The sequence below is a fragment of the Lissotriton helveticus genome, chromosome 3_1, assembly GCF_964261635.1.
Source record: "Lissotriton helveticus chromosome 3_1, aLisHel1.1, whole genome shotgun sequence".
NCBI classification, from domain to species: domain Eukaryota; kingdom Metazoa; phylum Chordata; class Amphibia; order Caudata; family Salamandridae; genus Lissotriton; species Lissotriton helveticus.
This window is the reverse complement of record NC_136061.1, coordinates 1,547,851,673-1,547,868,288: the sequence shown is the minus strand read 5'-3', so window position 1 is coordinate 1,547,868,288 and position 16,616 is coordinate 1,547,851,673. Positions and strand designations below refer to the sequence as shown.

Here is a 16,616-nt window from a genome sequence, read left to right as displayed (position 1 = left end):
TCCACTGCTTGTGGGCAAGTACTGAGAAGGCCTTCCTCCTCATAGGTGTCTTTCCTGAATCGAGGCATGATGAAGAGATTGTTAGATGAAGACCGGGGTTAGTGCCGAGGTACTGAGGTATGTATTTGGTCAGCTTTGATTTGAGAAATGTCAGAAAAGAGCCAAAAAGACAGTTAGGTACAAGGCAAATGACTTTTAAAATGATCCGATATCACACTGGAAACCAGCAAAGCTTCTGCAATTGTGGCTTGGCAGGCAAACAATGCAAGGTTAGAGAAAGAAATCCTAGTAACATGGTTTTGAATACCCTGAGTCTAGTAATTTGTTTTTTGCAGTACCTAAATATAGAGCATTGCAATAATCAAGCATGAAGTCAACACATGCAGCCATGACAGTCTTCAGAGAGCAGAGGAAGAATAGGTTGTACTACAGGACACTTGAATGTCCATTTTGAGTTTACTGTTAAGTTTGTGGCTTACACACTTCACAGAGGGCTTCAGTTATGGAACAGGACCTAAACTAAGATATCCATAAGGTAGGGGGCCAGGTCCTTGGGTCATTCTTTTATCCAAGTTCATTTTCACCCAACTGCTATTCATCCATTACTTGTTGTTTAAATAGGAAAAAAACTGCAAGATTGTTCACCCCTTTATAATATAAAAAAGGGTCTATGTATCTATAGTTTGTCCAGAGGAAGCTGGAATAGACTGCTGAAACACGAGAACGTGGCTTCCACAATATTCTTATTTTACAACCAAGATTTCACTGGATATAATATACAGGATATAAAGCTTGTATCATAGATAGTAACGTAATAAATGTATCTGTTTTATTTCATGTTTGTTTTTGTGTGTATAGGTGTTGTTTTTTGATAAACAAAAAGAGGAGTGCTTAATGTATAGATAGAATACATTATTTTTGTAAATGTGCACTACAAAGTCTGGTGTAAAGTGCGTATTTCTTTGATAAATTAGAACATTGCTAACATGCAACACGAAAGTGTGATATTGTCATTTTAGTGAAAGTAAAAAATAAATAGCTTTTAAGACAGTAGTATATCTGGTTGTTTAGGCATGAAAGACTTTGTTAATACAAGTGTGGTTAGCTAACGCCAAGAGTAGCATATTATGTGAGTGATGATCATTGATTACCATTGCATTTTGATAGAAAACGCATACTAAAAAAGTGTTTGCTTGTGAAAACAGACTACAAAAAGCATAGGCTCAAAAACTACACAAATATTGACTATACACAAATATCTCCCAATACACATTTTGGTATGCACATAAACCCACTACAAGAGGTTGGTCCTAAATATGCAAGGATAAAATTTGCAACATGCAATTACCCCAGTTCTATTAAAATTGAGCCTGGATGAGTTTAGGATTTTAAAACAGGTCAAAAATTGTGCAGTGCTTTATTTCTACTGTGTGGCTTTGCCAGACCATTGTGATCTGAGACAGGGGTGTGTCTTGTGTTTACTCAATGCTTTGGAATATATTTCCAAATTCCATTGTGAGTGACTGTTGGCGTAGTTTGCGTGCCACTAGCGGAATCAGTGGGGCTGGTGGAAAAGCGTACGCAAATCTGCCTGACCAGTTCATCCATATCGCATTGCCCTGTGACAACGGATGTGGGAACCTGGCGGCAAAGTACTGGCATTTTGAGCTTTCTTTTGTGGCAAACAGATCTATTTCTGGATGCCCCCATTCTTGGAAGAATGGTTGGAGAACTTGAGGGTGAATCTCCCATTTGTGTAGCTGTTGACTGTGTCTGCTTAGCAGATCTGCTATTTGATTGTCTTTCCCTGGCAGGTGTTGTGCTAGGAGAAAAATGTTTTTGGGAATTGCCCATCTCCATATGCTCTGTGCTAGGTGAGACAGCTGTGGAGAGTGTGTCTCTCCTTGTTTTTGGATGTAATACATGGCTGTCATGTTGCACGTTTGTACAAGTATTTCGGGAATGCTTTTAGTGCCAGAAAAACTGCTAGGAACTCTAAGTGGTTGATATGTAGTGTTTTCTGTTTGATTGTCCAGAGCCCTTGGACTGTGTATTGAAGTAGGTGGGCTCCCCATATAGTCAGTGATGCGTCCGCTGTTAGTACTACTTGTGGAACTGGCTCTTGGAACAGTCGCCCCTTGGAAAGGTTTTGTGGGTTCCACCACTGCAGAGAGCTGTAAGCACGACTGTCTACCAACACTAGGTCTTTTAGTTGTCCTTGAGCTTGGTTCCACTGCCGTGCTAGGCATTCTTGCAATGGACGCATTTGAAGGCGGGCATGAGGGACAATGAATATGCAGGAGGCCATCATGCCTATGAGCTGCATGAACACTCGAGCTGGCAGAGAGTGTTGTGGCTGAAACTGCTGGATGAGAGTTTGCATGTTGTCTATCCTGGCTGGATTTGGATATGCCTTTGCTACTGAGGTATTTATTGTTGCTCCTAGATATTTCTGTATGTGGGAGGGCTGTAGGTGTGATTTTGGGTAATTTATGGAGAAACTCAGACTGTGCAGCAGCTGGAGCGTCTGAGACATATGGCTTGCACACTGCGCGTAGGAGTTGGCTTTAATGAGCCCATCGTCTAGGTATGGAAACACATGTATGTGTTGCCTTCTGAGGTGTGCTGCCACTACCGCTAGACATTTTGTGAACACACTTGGGACCGTAGTTACCCCGAAGGGGAGAACTTTGAATTGATAATGTTGACCTTCTATTGTGAACCTGAGGTATTTTCTGTGAGCTGGATGTATAGGTATGTGAAAATATGCATCTTTGAGGTCTAATGTAGCAAGGAAGTCGTCTTGCTGGAGTAACGGGAGTACCTGTTGTAGAGTGATCATATGGAAATGCTGTGAGTGTATGTATTGATTCAATGGTCTGAGTTCTAGTATGGGTCTGAGGGACCCATCCTTTTTGGGAATTAGGAAGTATAGAGAGTATACTCCTGTTCCTTGGTGTTGAAGAGGGACTGGCTCTATGGCTCCCTTTTGTAGCATGGACGTGACCTCTTGTTGTAGCAGCGTGATGTGTTCTTTGGACATAGGACGGTGTTTGGGTGGTATGTTGGGCGGAGTAGAAGTGAGTTCCAGGCAGTAACCATACTGGATAATTTGTCTCACCCACCTGTTTGTGGTGATGGCGTTCCAGACTGGTAAGAATTGTGTTATTCTGCCTCCGACTGGAGGGAGTGTGATGAAGTCACTGCTTGTTGGCAGTGGAGGCTCTGGTGTTATTGCCCCCACGTCCCCTGCCTTTGTTATTATTGCCCCTATAACCTCCTCTGTTGGAGCCTTTATTAAAGGAGCTCTGTGTGTTACTTTTGATGTAGAGGAAGTTTGTGATGTGTTTCCTCTTCCTGAGCCCCTGTAGGAGGAGCGACAAAAGGAACTTCTATGTTGTTGAAACTGAAGTGCGCCCATTGACTTAGCAGTTTCAGTATCTTTTTTCATTTTGTCCAGAATGGTATCTACTGCAGGGCCAAACAGGAAATCTTGGTTAACTGGTTGGTTGAGGACGGTGGATTGCACCTCGTTCTTAAAACCAGAGATGCGTAGCCACGCATGCCTGCGTAGTAATACGCTAGTATTAATGGACCTGGCTGATGTATCAGCTGCGTAAAGCGCACATTTAATGGAAGCATTAGTTATAAATTTGCCTTCCTGTATGAGGTCGTTAGCTTGAACTTTAAAAGGTTCTGGCAGGTGTTGCAGTAAACCTCCAAGTTGGTCATAATGTGCTTTATCGTAGTGTGCTAATAGAGCTTGTGTGTTTGCAATCCTCCAGGAATTTGCGGCCTGTGAGGCTACTCTTTTGCCAAATCTTAGACTCCTTGTCAGGAGGGGAAGCATCTCCTGTTTGTGAATTGGCTCTTTTTCGAGCGTTTGCTACTACCAGTGAGTGAGGCAACTGGGATTTAATATAAGTCTGGTGCATGTTTTAGTACCCCTTTTAACATAGGAAGTGTTTTTACACTTTTTTCAAAAGTAGGAAAAGTGTCAAATAGAAAATCTTCTTCTATTGGGTCAGTGTGCATGTCTACATTGTGGTATTTTGCTGCCCTATCTAGCAGTTGGTTGAAAATGATCGTGTCAGTAGGCGACGGCTTTATAGGGTATGGGGAGGTGTCAGGGATGGGTTGTGTGTCATATGGATCATTCTGGTCATCCCACGTGTTATCTTGTGTGTCAGGATCCTCTGGCTCTCCGAAATTATCCTGAGGATCTTCTCCCATGTTATCTCCCTCAATATAATCTGAATGTGTAGGAGAGTAAGGCACAAAAGGCATGTTAGGAAAGAAAGGAGGAGGAGTAAAAGGCCTTGAGGGAGATGTCCCGAAGTCTTTTCTCTTTGGAGGAACAGGGGAGGAAGTGTCCGTGTCCAATGGTCTCTTTTTCCGGCAGTAAACTGTAACGTGTCCTGTTTCAGGGTCTATATGCAGTTTAGATTGTTCCTCACTCACTGGATCAGGATGGAAGAGTTCTTCCTCGACTGTCCGTGGCCTTGGCGCCGATGTTTTTGGCTTAATTACTTGTTTGTGAGTCTTTGGCTCAAGGGCCTTTTGTTGTGGAGCTTTTTTCGGCTCCGCTGCCGCTTTTGGGTCGGTGACCTGTTTCGGTTCGACGACTTTGTTTCCGTCGACGTCCTTTGTTGGTTTTACTGTCTTTTTTGGTTCGGCGACATTCTTTGATTCGACGACCTGTTTCGGATCGACCGGAGTCTTCGGTTCGATTTGTTTGGGTGTTTGGGCGTGTTTTTTATGCTCGACGACCTTTTTCGGCTCGATGTTGTTGGTCGAGTCGACGGCTTTTTTCGGGTCGACAGGCTTTTTAGTGTGATCTTGTTTTTGGTGATTGACACTCTTTTTAGGCTCGACGGCCGTCTACGGGTCGAGTGTTCTTTTTGGATCAACTACCTTCTTTGGTTCGAGAGGTTTCGGCTCGATAACCTTTTTGGGTTGGACGGCCTTCTTTTGCTCGATACCTTTCTTCGGTTCGACAACCTTTGGGTCGACAACCTTCTTCGGTTCGACGACCTTCTTGGGAAGAGTCTTGCTCGTTCCTGGGCTATGAGAAGGCATATGCTTGGTCTTCGGAGCCGAGCCGGAAGGCGGGGTCTCTGAAGGAGTTTGTTGATCTCGCTAAGGCCTTTAGGCGATGCCTCGACCAGAGCCTTCTCTTTCGGTATAAGAGGGGTTGGGGGCTGGGTACTCACTTTTTGCCCCGGCGTGATCTGGTCATCGGAGTCCGACTGGTCCTCAACGGTGACGATTTCTAGATCCGAGTCCGCCGCTTCCGGGAGGTCGTGGTCGTCATCAAAGATGTCCTCCGGTTCCGGTGCCTGCCGCTGCATCTCTTGCCCAGCAGCCCGTCGATTTCGGATAGTCTTTTACGAATGGAATTGGGTACACGCTGGGCAATTTTGTTTGTTGTGCTCTGGAGATAAGCACTTGTTGCATACTGAATGTTTGTCAGTATGTGGGAATTTGGAGTGGCATTGTGGGCACCTTTTGAACGGGCTCTTTTCCATCGACGGAAGTTCCACGTGGCGTCGAAAAGGCCCAACGGCCCGCGTCGACGACCGGATCGAGATGGAAAGCTTGATCGAGTCAAGAAGTAACGAGCGAGAACAATACCGTCGAGGTGGAAGTCCTTTTGGCCTTAGAAAGTAGTTTGGTTTCGGTTCCGAAGTTGGAGTAGAGGAATAACATCCGAACCCAATGGTGGAAAAAAACAATCTGACGATGGAGAAGATGCCCATGCGCACTGTAGTCACCTATCTCGTGATACTTCGAAGACTCTTCCAGGACAAAAAGGTGCAAACATCCGGACCCAACACTAGGCGGCGATCTATGCACAAGATATGAATTCAGCAGCCCACATGCCTCGAACCTTGTCTTTTCATTTAGCACTTCACGCACTGCAAATATTAGATGTTAATATTTCATGTGTGCTTATTTATTACATTTATAACGTGCTCCATCACTCATTAGCGTCGGAAGAATGACCTGGTCAGCCAAGACCAGCGTGCTAGGTGGGGCCGGGTCGCACGGGGACCCAGATTTTATTTGGTGCATCAGAGGCTCGAGTGTTTCTAGGTCTAGCTGTGGAAAATGGTCTAAAATATTTTGAAGAGGCTCTTCCACTTCAACAGCTAGATGGAGTCCTTGAGTGGAAGGCTCTAAGTCAGAGTCCGGGAATGATAAGTAGATTTCATTGACCTTGTGAAAAAAGAATTCTGCCAAGTCGTTGCATCGGGAAAGAGGCTTGTAGTTGGCCGTCGACGGTGGTGGAAGCCTTGTCAGGCTTTTTACCGTTTGGTACATTTCTTTGGGCTTAGATTTAGCCAACATGATTCTTTTAGTGTAAAAGGCCGATTGTGCCGTTTTTATTGCGGATTTGTAAACTCTAATCGTCTCCCTATAAACAGCTTTGTCCGTGGCAGCATAGCTCAGACGCCACTTTCTTCCCATCCTTTTACATAGGCGCTTTTTGCCTCTAAGCTCTTCTGAGTACCAGGGTGCTGTTTTACGGTATTTCTTTGAGCTAATGGTATGGAGGGGGAGTACAGAGTCCAATGAATTCGTGATCCAGTTGGCGTATTCATTGTAGTCTAGGGAAGGATCACAGTTGAGTGTGGGTCTGGTAGTTGTAAGAATGCTGGTCCAATGGTCCAGACATAATTTAGGCCAGTTTCTCATGCTGCGAGGGGTGAGGGTGGGGGGAACAAATTTATGTGTGGTCCAGATGAGGGAAATCAGAAAATGATCGGTCCAGGGAAGACGACTAATAGTGCCTACTTTGAGGTGCGCGCAGTTGCTGAATACTGGATCTAGCAAATGGCCTTTGAGGTGTGTAGAGGACGGAACAAGTTGCTCCAATTGGACTGCAGCCAGACTCGCCATCATCTCTACTGCGATGCTATCCGAGATGTTATCGAAGTGCATATTAAGATCGCCAAGTAGCGTAAAGTTTGCCGGGGAGGTGACCAATTCGGCCACAACCGAGGGTAGCGCTGTCTGAAACTGTTTAAGTGCCCAAGGGGGGCGATAGTTGAGAATGCCAGTGAAGCTGTCATTGGGGGAGAATTCAATGACAAAATGCATGCTTTCGCAATCTGCGATGGTCTCGAGGGAGCTGCAACACATATATGTGTCCTTATAAATGATAGCGAGCCCCCCGCCTTTTCCGTAGGCGCGGTCTGTGCGGGCTATCTGGTAGCCTGGTATGAGGGCTTGCACCAGATCAGGCTCAGAATCTTGAGTTAGCCCTGTTTCCGTCAGGAAAATTATATCCGGCATATGCTCGTCCAGCAGCATTGATATTTCCAACCTATGTTTGGGCAGAGATCTGCAATTTAGGAGAAGCATATGATAGTCCTTCAGATCATTCTTGTGAGAAGGGGTCTTGAGCTCAATATTGCAGTAGGGACAGAGGAGAGGGATTTCCAAGGGGTGGATTTGGTGGCAACAGCTTGTTATTACAGGGATCCTCAGTTGGAAAAGGGATTCTCTACTGTAGTGCTTCATCGGTCCCAATACAGGGGCAGGGGAGGTGGCCCCTAGCGCCGGCATGGCGCGGACGGGCGCAGACTGGCTTGCCTTTGGCGCACCCGCTGCGCCGTCGGGATTCGGCGTTCATTTTATCAGGCGGGGGAGGGCGTGAGGCAGCCAACCGCTGGTGCGCTAACCTCGTTACCCCTAAGATGGCGTCTGACCCTGTCTGCACCCGCGTCAGAACCTAGTCGTCTGACCGGGGAGCGGGGTTCGAGTTGCTGCGAGGGACAGAGGTATCGATAAGTTTAAAAAGGTTGTTGCAATTACAATACAGACAGAAGTGATAAGGTTTTTTAAAATTCACACAACAGCTTGGCCTCCGGCTTCCGCCTCAGGGGAAATACAAAACTAATTCTGGACCCGCGCGTGTCAGCGCGTCTTAAATACCTTTAGGAGGGCGTGAGGCAGCCAACCGCTTGTGCGCTAACCTCATTACCCCTAAGATGGCGTCCAACCCTGTCTGAACCCGCGTCAGAACCTAGTTGTCTGACCGGGGAGCGGGGTTCGAGTTGCGGCGAGGGTCAGAGGCATCGATAAGTTTAAAAAGGTTGTTGCAATTACAATACAGACACAAGTTTATTTATTTATTTTTATTTATTTATTTAAAAAGTTTTATATAGCGCTGCTGGACCCGAGAGTATCAGAGCGCTTTACATAGTGATGGCACATGAACATAGCAGGTACATATTAATTAAAATATATAGTTAGAATGGACAAGATACAGTGAGAGAAATGGTCATTAGAGCAGATTAGAGGTGGTGCAGGGGGAGTTGAGGATAACGCTCAGGGAGAGGGTGAGGAAGGGGGAGGGTGAAATGAGAGGGGGAGAATGTAGGGTGACAGAGAGAGAGAGAGATGGGAGATGCGGAAGTTCAAGGTCAGTGAGAATTATGAACCCCAGTATTTATTGAGGAGGAGAGCTTTGAGTCTCTTTTTGAAGAGAGGATAGGAGGGGTTGCATCGAAGGTCTTTGGGTAGTGCATTCCAGATAGTGGGGGCATTACCAGAGAATGAACGAGATTGGGACTTTTTGCATTTAAGGTTGGGAGGGATAAGGGCTAGGGTATTAGAACTTCTCAGCGATCTAGAGCTCCCTGCTTTTTGTAGTTTACTTGACAGGTAAGAGGTGGTGTCTTGGTGAAGCGCTTTATGGGTGATGCAAGCAATCTTGTAGGTGGAGCGACCTTCGATTGGGAGCCAGTTCAGGTTTTTGAGGACAGGGGAGATGTGGTCGAATTTTCGACAGTCAGAAATGAGTGTGGCGGCTATGTTGAGGACAGATTTAATTGGTGCCAGGTGGACCTTGGGGGTGCCTGCCAGAGTGGCGTTTCCATAGTCGATCTTGGATAGGACAAGAGATTGTACGACAATTTTGAAATCATCAGCTGGAATGAAAGGTTTAACTTTTTTGAGGTGGTGTAGGGTGGAGAGAGCACTTCTTACTGTATTTTTGATGTGGGGGATGAGGGTAAGGTTCTGGTCAATGCTGATACCCAGGGATTTTACCGAATTAGAGGTGGAGAGGGAGCAGTTAAGGGCAGTGATGTCTTTAGTTCAGAGTTGAATGGGTATGGAGTTAAGTTTCGGAGTGAAGAGGATAATTTCGTTTTTTTTAGGATTCAGTTTAAGATGATTAAGGTGGAACCAAGCTTGGACTTTTAGCAGAGTGTCATTGAGGTGAAGGATGTCATTGTGGGTTTTGATCTTGTAGTATAATTGGGTGTCATCGGCATATAGGTGGTAACTGATTTTGGCTTGTTTGAGAATGAGAGTGAGGGGTTCCATAAAGAGGTTGAAAAGGGTAGGAGAGAGAATAGAGCCTTGAGGGACTCCCAGAGCGACAGGTTGGGGTTTGGAAAGGCAATGACTGAGTTTAATTTGTTGGTATCTGTTCTGGAGGAAGGAAGTGAACCATTGGAGAACAGTGCCTTTAAGACCGAAGCGAACTTTTAGGGTGTTCAGCAGCGTGGGATGGTGTACGGTATCAAATGCCGCTGAGAGATCCAGGAGGATTAGTAGGGAGGATTCGCCCTTGTCAAGAGAGCGATGAATGTCATCAGTAATATTGAGCATGGCTGTTTCTGTGCTGCATCCTTTTCTAAACCCCGATTGGAAGGTGTCAGGATGGTTGAAGGAGGAGATATGGTTGTCAAGCTGTGACTGAACACATTTTTCAAGGGCTTTAGATAGGAAGGGAAGGTTGGAGATAGGGCGTAGATTGTTAAGATCATTAGTATCGGCAGTAGGGTTTTTTAGAATAGGGGAGATTTGACCTAGCTGTAGGGAGGCTGGAACGTAGCCAGAAGAAAGTGAGGAGTTGATGATAGTGGTCCAAATTGGGGCGATGATGTATTTGAGTTGTTGGACTAAGTGGGAGGGGAGGGGGTCGTTAGAATGTGAGGATGGCTTGAGTTTAGTGATAAGGTTTTTTAAAATTCCCACAACAGCTTGGCCCCCGGCTTCCGCCTCAGGGGAAATACAAAACTAATTCTGGACCCGCGTGTGTCAGCGCGTCTTAAATACCTTTAGGAGAGCGTGAGGCAGACAACCGCTGGTGCGCTAACCTCGTTACCCCTAAGATGGCGTCCGACCCTGTCTGCACCCGCGTCAGAACCTAGTCGTCTGACCGGGGAGCGGGGTTCGAGTTGCGGCGAGGGACAGAGGTATCGATAAGTTTAAAAAGGTTGTTGCAATTACAATACAGACACAAGTGATAAGGTTTTTTAAAATTCATACAACAGCTTGGCCCCCGGCTTCCGGCTAAAGGGAAATACAGAACTAATTCTGGACCCGCGCGTGTCAGCGCGTCTTAAATACCTTTAGGAGGGCGTGAGGCAGCCAACCGCTCGTGCGCTAACCTCGTTACCCCTAAGATGGCGTCCGACCCTGTCTGCACCCGCGTCAGAACCTAGTCGTCTGACCGGGGAGCGGGTTTCGAGTTGCGGCGAGGGACAGAGGTATCAATAAGTTAAAAAATGTTGTTGCAATTAAAATACAGACACAAGTGATAAGGTTTTTTAAAATTCACACAACAGCTTGGCCCCCGGCTTCCGCCTCAGGGGAAATACAAAACTAATTCTGGACCCGCGCGTGTCAGCGCGTCTTAAATACCTTTAGGAGGGCGTGAGGCAGCCAACCGCGCCTGCGCTAACCTTGTTACCCCTAAGATGGCATCCAACCCTGTCTGCACCCGCATCAGAACCTAGTCGTCTGACCGGGGAGCGGGGTTCGAGTTGCGGCGAGGGTCAGAGGTATCGATAAGTTTAAAAAGGTTGTTGCAATTACAATACAGACACAAGTGATAAGGTTTTTTAAAATTCACACAACAGCTTGGCCCCCGGCTTCCGCCTCAGGGGAAATACAAAACTAATTCTGGACCCGCGCGTGTCAGCGCGTCTTAAATACCTTTAGGAGGGCGTGAGGCAGCCAACCGCTCGTGCGCTAACCTCGTTACCCCTAAGATGGCGTCGAACCCTGTCTGCACCCGCGTCAGAACCTAGTCGTCTGACCGGGGAGCTGGGTTCGAGTTGCGGCGAGGGTCAGAGGTATCGATAAGTTTAAAAAGGTTGTTGCAATTACAATACAGACACAAGTGATAAGGTTTTTTAAAATTCCCACAACAGCTTGGCCCCCGGCTTCCGCCTCAGGGAAAATACAAAACTAATTCTGGACCCGCGCGTGTCAGCGCGTCTTAAATACCTTTAGGAGGGCGTGAGGCAGCCAACCGCTTGTGCGCTAACCTCGTTACCCCTAAGATGGCGTCCGACCCTGTCTGCACCCGCGTCAGAACCTAGTCGTCTGACCGGGGAGCGGGGTTCGAGTTGCGGCGAGGGACAGAGGTATCGATAAGTTTAAAAAGGTTGTTGCAATTACAATACAGACAAAAGTGATAAGGTTTTTTAAAATTCACACAACAGCTTGGCCCCCGGCTTCCGCCTCAGGGGAAATACAAAACTAATTCTGGACCCGCGCGTGTCAGCGCGTCTTAAATACCTTTAGGAGGGCGTGAGGCAGCAAACCGCTGGTGCGCTAACCTCGTTACCCCTAAGATGGCGTCCGACCCTGTCTGCACCAGCGTCAGAACCTAGTCGTCTGACTGGGGAGCGGGGTTCGAGTTGCGGCGAGGGACAGAGGTATCAATAAGTTTAAAAAGGTTGTTGCAATTACAATACAGACACAAGTGATTAGGTTTTTTAAAATTCACACAACAGCTTGGCCCCCGGCTTCCGCCTCAGGGGAAATACAAAACTAATTCTGGACCAGCGCGTGTCAGCACGTCTTAAATACCTTTAGGAGGGCGTGAGGCAGCCAACCGCTGGTGCGCTAACCTCGTTACCCCTAAGATGGCGTCCGACCCTGTCTGCACCCGCGTCAGAACCTAGTCGTCTGACCGGGGAGCGGGGTTCGAGTTGCGGCGTGGGACAGAGGTATCGATAAGTTTAAAAAGGTTGTTGCAATTACAATACAGACACAAGTGATAAGGTTTTTTAAAATTCACACAACAGCTTGGCCCCAGCTTCCGCCTCAGGGGAAAAACAAAACTAATTCTGGACCTGCGCGTGTCAGCGCGTCTTAAATACCTTTAGGAGGGCGTGAGGCAGCCAACCGCTGGTGCGCTAACCTCGTTACCCCTAAGATGGCGTCCGACCCTGTCTGCACCCGCGTCAGAACCTAGTCGTCTGACCGGGTAGCGGGGTTCGAGTTGCGGCGAGGGACAGAGGTATCGATAAGTTTAAAAAGGTTGTTGCAATTACAATACAGACACAAGTGATAAGGTTTTTTTAAATTCACACAACAGCTTGGCCCCCGGCTTCCGCCTCAGGGGAAATACAAAACGAATTCTTTAATACTAATAATTCTAATACTTTGTTCTAAGTTACGTGCATTTAACTCATCCAGCCACCCCTCATGTATGCCAACAGACAAAAATACAGCAGAGAGTCCCTGCGCTTCATGTACTGTAAATATGTTCTTACGCAGGTACTTGGTTTATTGACGTTCAGAAGTCAGCGCTGCTTGGATTCAAACTCCTGGTCTGATGACCACCACTTTGATCCAAGCAATGAGCATGCATCAAGGGCATCCCTTCACTAGCTGACTAATAACTTCACAGCTCTTCGAAAAAGTGAAGAGCGCGCCCATATATAAAAATAATACACGTTTGTTTAATGCCATAACACTTTAATCACGGTTAACACAGAGGATGCTGTGGTGATGAATAAATAAAATAACGTGGGCAATCAATAGTAAGGGTATGGAGGGGGAAACAATAGCGCGTGCGAGTAAGCTGCTGCACAGCTTTGTTTGATCGGGGAGGAGCACAAGGGAAGCCACTTAATGAGATAAAATAACATGGCCAAGCAACACGAAGGGTATGGATAGGGGGAAACAATGGCATTTGTGAGTAAACAGCTACTTTCTGTAAACAATAAAGTGTGGCGTCCATGAAGGGCGCACCGTAATGAGCCAGGAAAACCTGGGCAAAGAGTGTGCGAACAAAAAAGGAAAAACCCTTTTGTGAAAGGATACTGTGATAGGCCAATACTCCAGGGGAGGAGGAAGACACAAGAAGGAGGGACACAGAAGGCAAATAAACCATTGAGAAGCAAGCTTTTGCGAGCGCGCTCTCCTTAAACAATTGGCAGCGAGGGCATGGCCAAAGCCCTTAGAAGTGAATACAGCATGCCTTGCAGAGCAGCACATGTGCTGCTAGACTCAACCTAAAAATGAAACTGCAAAGTTTTCTTTTTTTCTTTTGAAACTCATCTGATTTTCCTTTAAGGACAACAAGCAGCATTTATATAAATAAAATTGCATTATTAAAAAGCAATCACAGACAGGGTGGTCTGCTGACCCCCAGCAGGCCACCATCCAGGTGAAGGGTGTGATCCCTAATGGGTCGTAAATTGCGACCTACCTCATTAATATGCCTGAGGTAGGTCGATTTGCGACCCACTAGGAATCAAGTCAGTCAAAGTAACTTTATTCGGTTCCAGAGACCATAAAAGTTTGATTAGGAATCACTAATGAAACTCAAAATAGTTTCATACAATAAAACTACTGATTTGCTAATTGAGATTTGGAGAGAATCGCAAATAGGAAACCAGTGTTCTTAATGTTTATATATCTGGCCCCAAATCCCTTAAAAATAGAGGAAAGGTCCCTGTCCATTTAGTCATGAATGTGTCTGCAGGGATTCTAACGACAGTACCTACTGCATAGCGGCAGGTAAAAATGTAAGTCGAACACCTACTTAATGTTGCATGCTTCATCACTGCCTCTGTTCTTCGGCATAGTCTAATGCACATGTCCAAGATGGACTCCAAGCGAGCTACTAAGAGATGGTGAGTGGCCAAACATGCATTTCGTGTGTCTGAGTTGTGCACCTTCTTCTCATTACAAGATGCGTTTATGTAAACCATGAAGTAAAATTGTTTGAGAAGATCATTACAGTACCTCCCTCTAACATATTTAAAAACATGGGAGTCTACTCAGACCCTTCATATCTATTCACTTTACATATGTCCACCTATCTAGTCGGCGTTGCAGGTCTTAGGCAGTCATCAGGACTATGGTCGCTGCCTAGAGGTATCCCGGATTAATTTTTATCCAGGTGTTAGAGCCAATGCTATTGAACATCAGGTGCTTGACCTACAACTTATTTAGAAAAAATGCCTATGTTCAATGCTAACTTGGGTGTGTCTACAGTGGAATTAAGGCACAGCCTCTCACATCAGTAAGAACTCTTTTGCACCCTCTTTGGCATGCTATTTACTTATCAGCTTCAACTTTAGGTAGTGGAGAGAGCCCACTTTTGCTAACGAGAAGCCTGCAGGAACTATTCAGACTCACCCAACTCTTAATATCCTGGCAATGTAGATTGGATTGTTAGCTAGTACTAATTGGATTCTTGATCGTTATTGTGGATAATCTATTTAGTCTAGCTCACTGGCCTTTCTCACTGATGTCTGACAATGAAGGTGAATGGATGTTGTTACAAGCGTCTCTGGTGGGGAAACAGAGATGGTCTGTCATTACATATTGGTGCAAGGTATGATGCTTAGTTTAAAATGTTCCGGTGTTTTGAAGTTGTGTGCCAGAGTCCCTGTCAAGAAATAGGTCATTTGTTTTGCCTACCTAGTTTTAGTATTCCCAAGGGTCTGCCTTTGCCCTATAGTGAGGCTGACCAACTGGCATCTCCCAGAAATGTTGTTTGTGTGGTTACGTATAGACACTGAATGCCTACATGATAGCGCTTCAGTCTAAATAGGTGTCCTCTGCCTGCTATTTTTCGGTATACAAAAATCATTCCTCTGAGCTTCAGGCAGGAATCTTGCCAGTCAAACAAGCCTAACCCTTTTAATGCAATCCTGATGTGCACTGTAAAATAATCTTTCATCTAATATTGAAAGAAGGGGGAGGAAGATCAAATGCTTTGATGTCCTTTTTACTTACAACAGTGCAGTTGGTACTATTGGCAAAATATGTGAAAATCAATCTTGTCAATATTGACAGAGTCCTTCCCTATCTGTCCTAAAGGACTGTGATACCTTTTGTGTAGTGGTGGAGTTTCTTGGGAAGATATAGCACAGTACGCTCGCATCCTCACATAACCTGTCAAAACAGCCTTGCTGTGGACATCACCCTCCTTAACACCTAAAAAGATCTCTGATCATTGCATGAGGTAATTTTGAACATGTTTTGCAAAAAAGAGACAATATGGCTTTTGGTACAAGCTATTAGACTATATTGGATATGAGACCAAGTTAAATGTTGCATCTTCGAAAATGGTAAACTAAAATGTAAGTTTCAAACTGTTGCTAAGATGCACTAGATGTGAATTTTCCTTCCAAAATGGCCCCTTCCCTTAATAAACAACACTCATGAGAAGAACCATGTAACCGCTTCTCATCAGAACAGCTACATTCAAGTTGATCTCACCTTTCGGTACTCTGTTTACTGCAGACATTAGGACGTTCTCTTCATGATCTGTCAGACTCATTATCCGCATTTTATTTGCCAAGTGCCTGTTCTCTACTTCTTCTCCCCCTTGGCTTCCCCCTCACTGCTAAATAAGGTCCTCACCATGGCAGGAGCTGACTGCAAAACCGATCCGCTTGCGAGCACGGTCAAAGACCACATAGAAGCCCTCCATGATCACGGCTCCCATCACAGTCCCAGTGGATGATTGGGAGATGGCAAACTTGTAGCAGTCGTCCTGAGAGGTTGCCACATCCTCCACAGGTCGCAGATATTGCTAGGAGAAAGGAAATCACTGTAATTAGTGACATTATATTTTCAGAAAGAGAATCCTTTCCCTAGCACAGGAATGTATCGTGTTCCTGTACACCCTGCAATCAAAATCAAAATCTGTGAAGGGGAGGTGTGCACCAAGAAAGAGTGTAATAGCAACAATACAGTCCATGAGGCCACACACTTCAGCTAGCGTTCCACAGCAAATCACATGTACATAAACATGACCGGATACATTTCCTCTCTCTGCATGACTCCCTACAACTTCCATTCAGAAGTATCACTTAACGTACAGACCCAAACAGGCCATACAACTCACCATATCAACATTAAGCAAGCTCCAACAACAAACATAATCTTCCCATCTCTTTCTGCTGCACACAAAACCACAGACCCCACAACCCATGTGACTTACTGCACACACACTTTTTTGAAGATGTATCCGCTGCAAATCACACCTTACATTCGTACTTCTCCACCCTGTTGCTGAACACAATTTTTTTTAAATCTAAGTTTGTGGAGAAACGGCTGCCTGGCCCATTATGCGTCTGGGCCTCACTGCCATGGCCCTGTGAGAGCGGTACCCTTATGACACCGTAAGTACTGCCGTCCGTTGCATCCTGAAACACCTAAGAAGAGGTGTGGGCAGGGAAGAATAGTTGACAGTCTGACTGTGCAACAAGGAGAGGAGGTGCATGGTCAACTACGAGCAGGCAGGGCAAGTGCACGATACATTCACCGCAGTGCACCACAGAGTCCCTCACTCAGCGGAGATACATTTAAACCACCATCCAGGGGTCTAGGGCACC

General features: G+C 45.9%; 1 protein-coding gene across 1 annotated transcript in view; it reads right to left on the bottom strand.

Moving 5' to 3' along the window:
- The window catches only part of BACE1 (beta-secretase 1), a 117,832-nt gene that overhangs the window by 16,720 nt on the left and 84,496 nt on the right, over window positions 1–16,616 (bottom strand). The window contains exon 8 of the mRNA XM_078682280.1: window positions 15,640–15,811. Within this exon, the coding sequence (XP_078538406.1) occupies window positions 15,640–15,811 (172 nt within the window). The remainder of the gene's footprint in view (window positions 1–15,639; window positions 15,812–16,616) is intronic.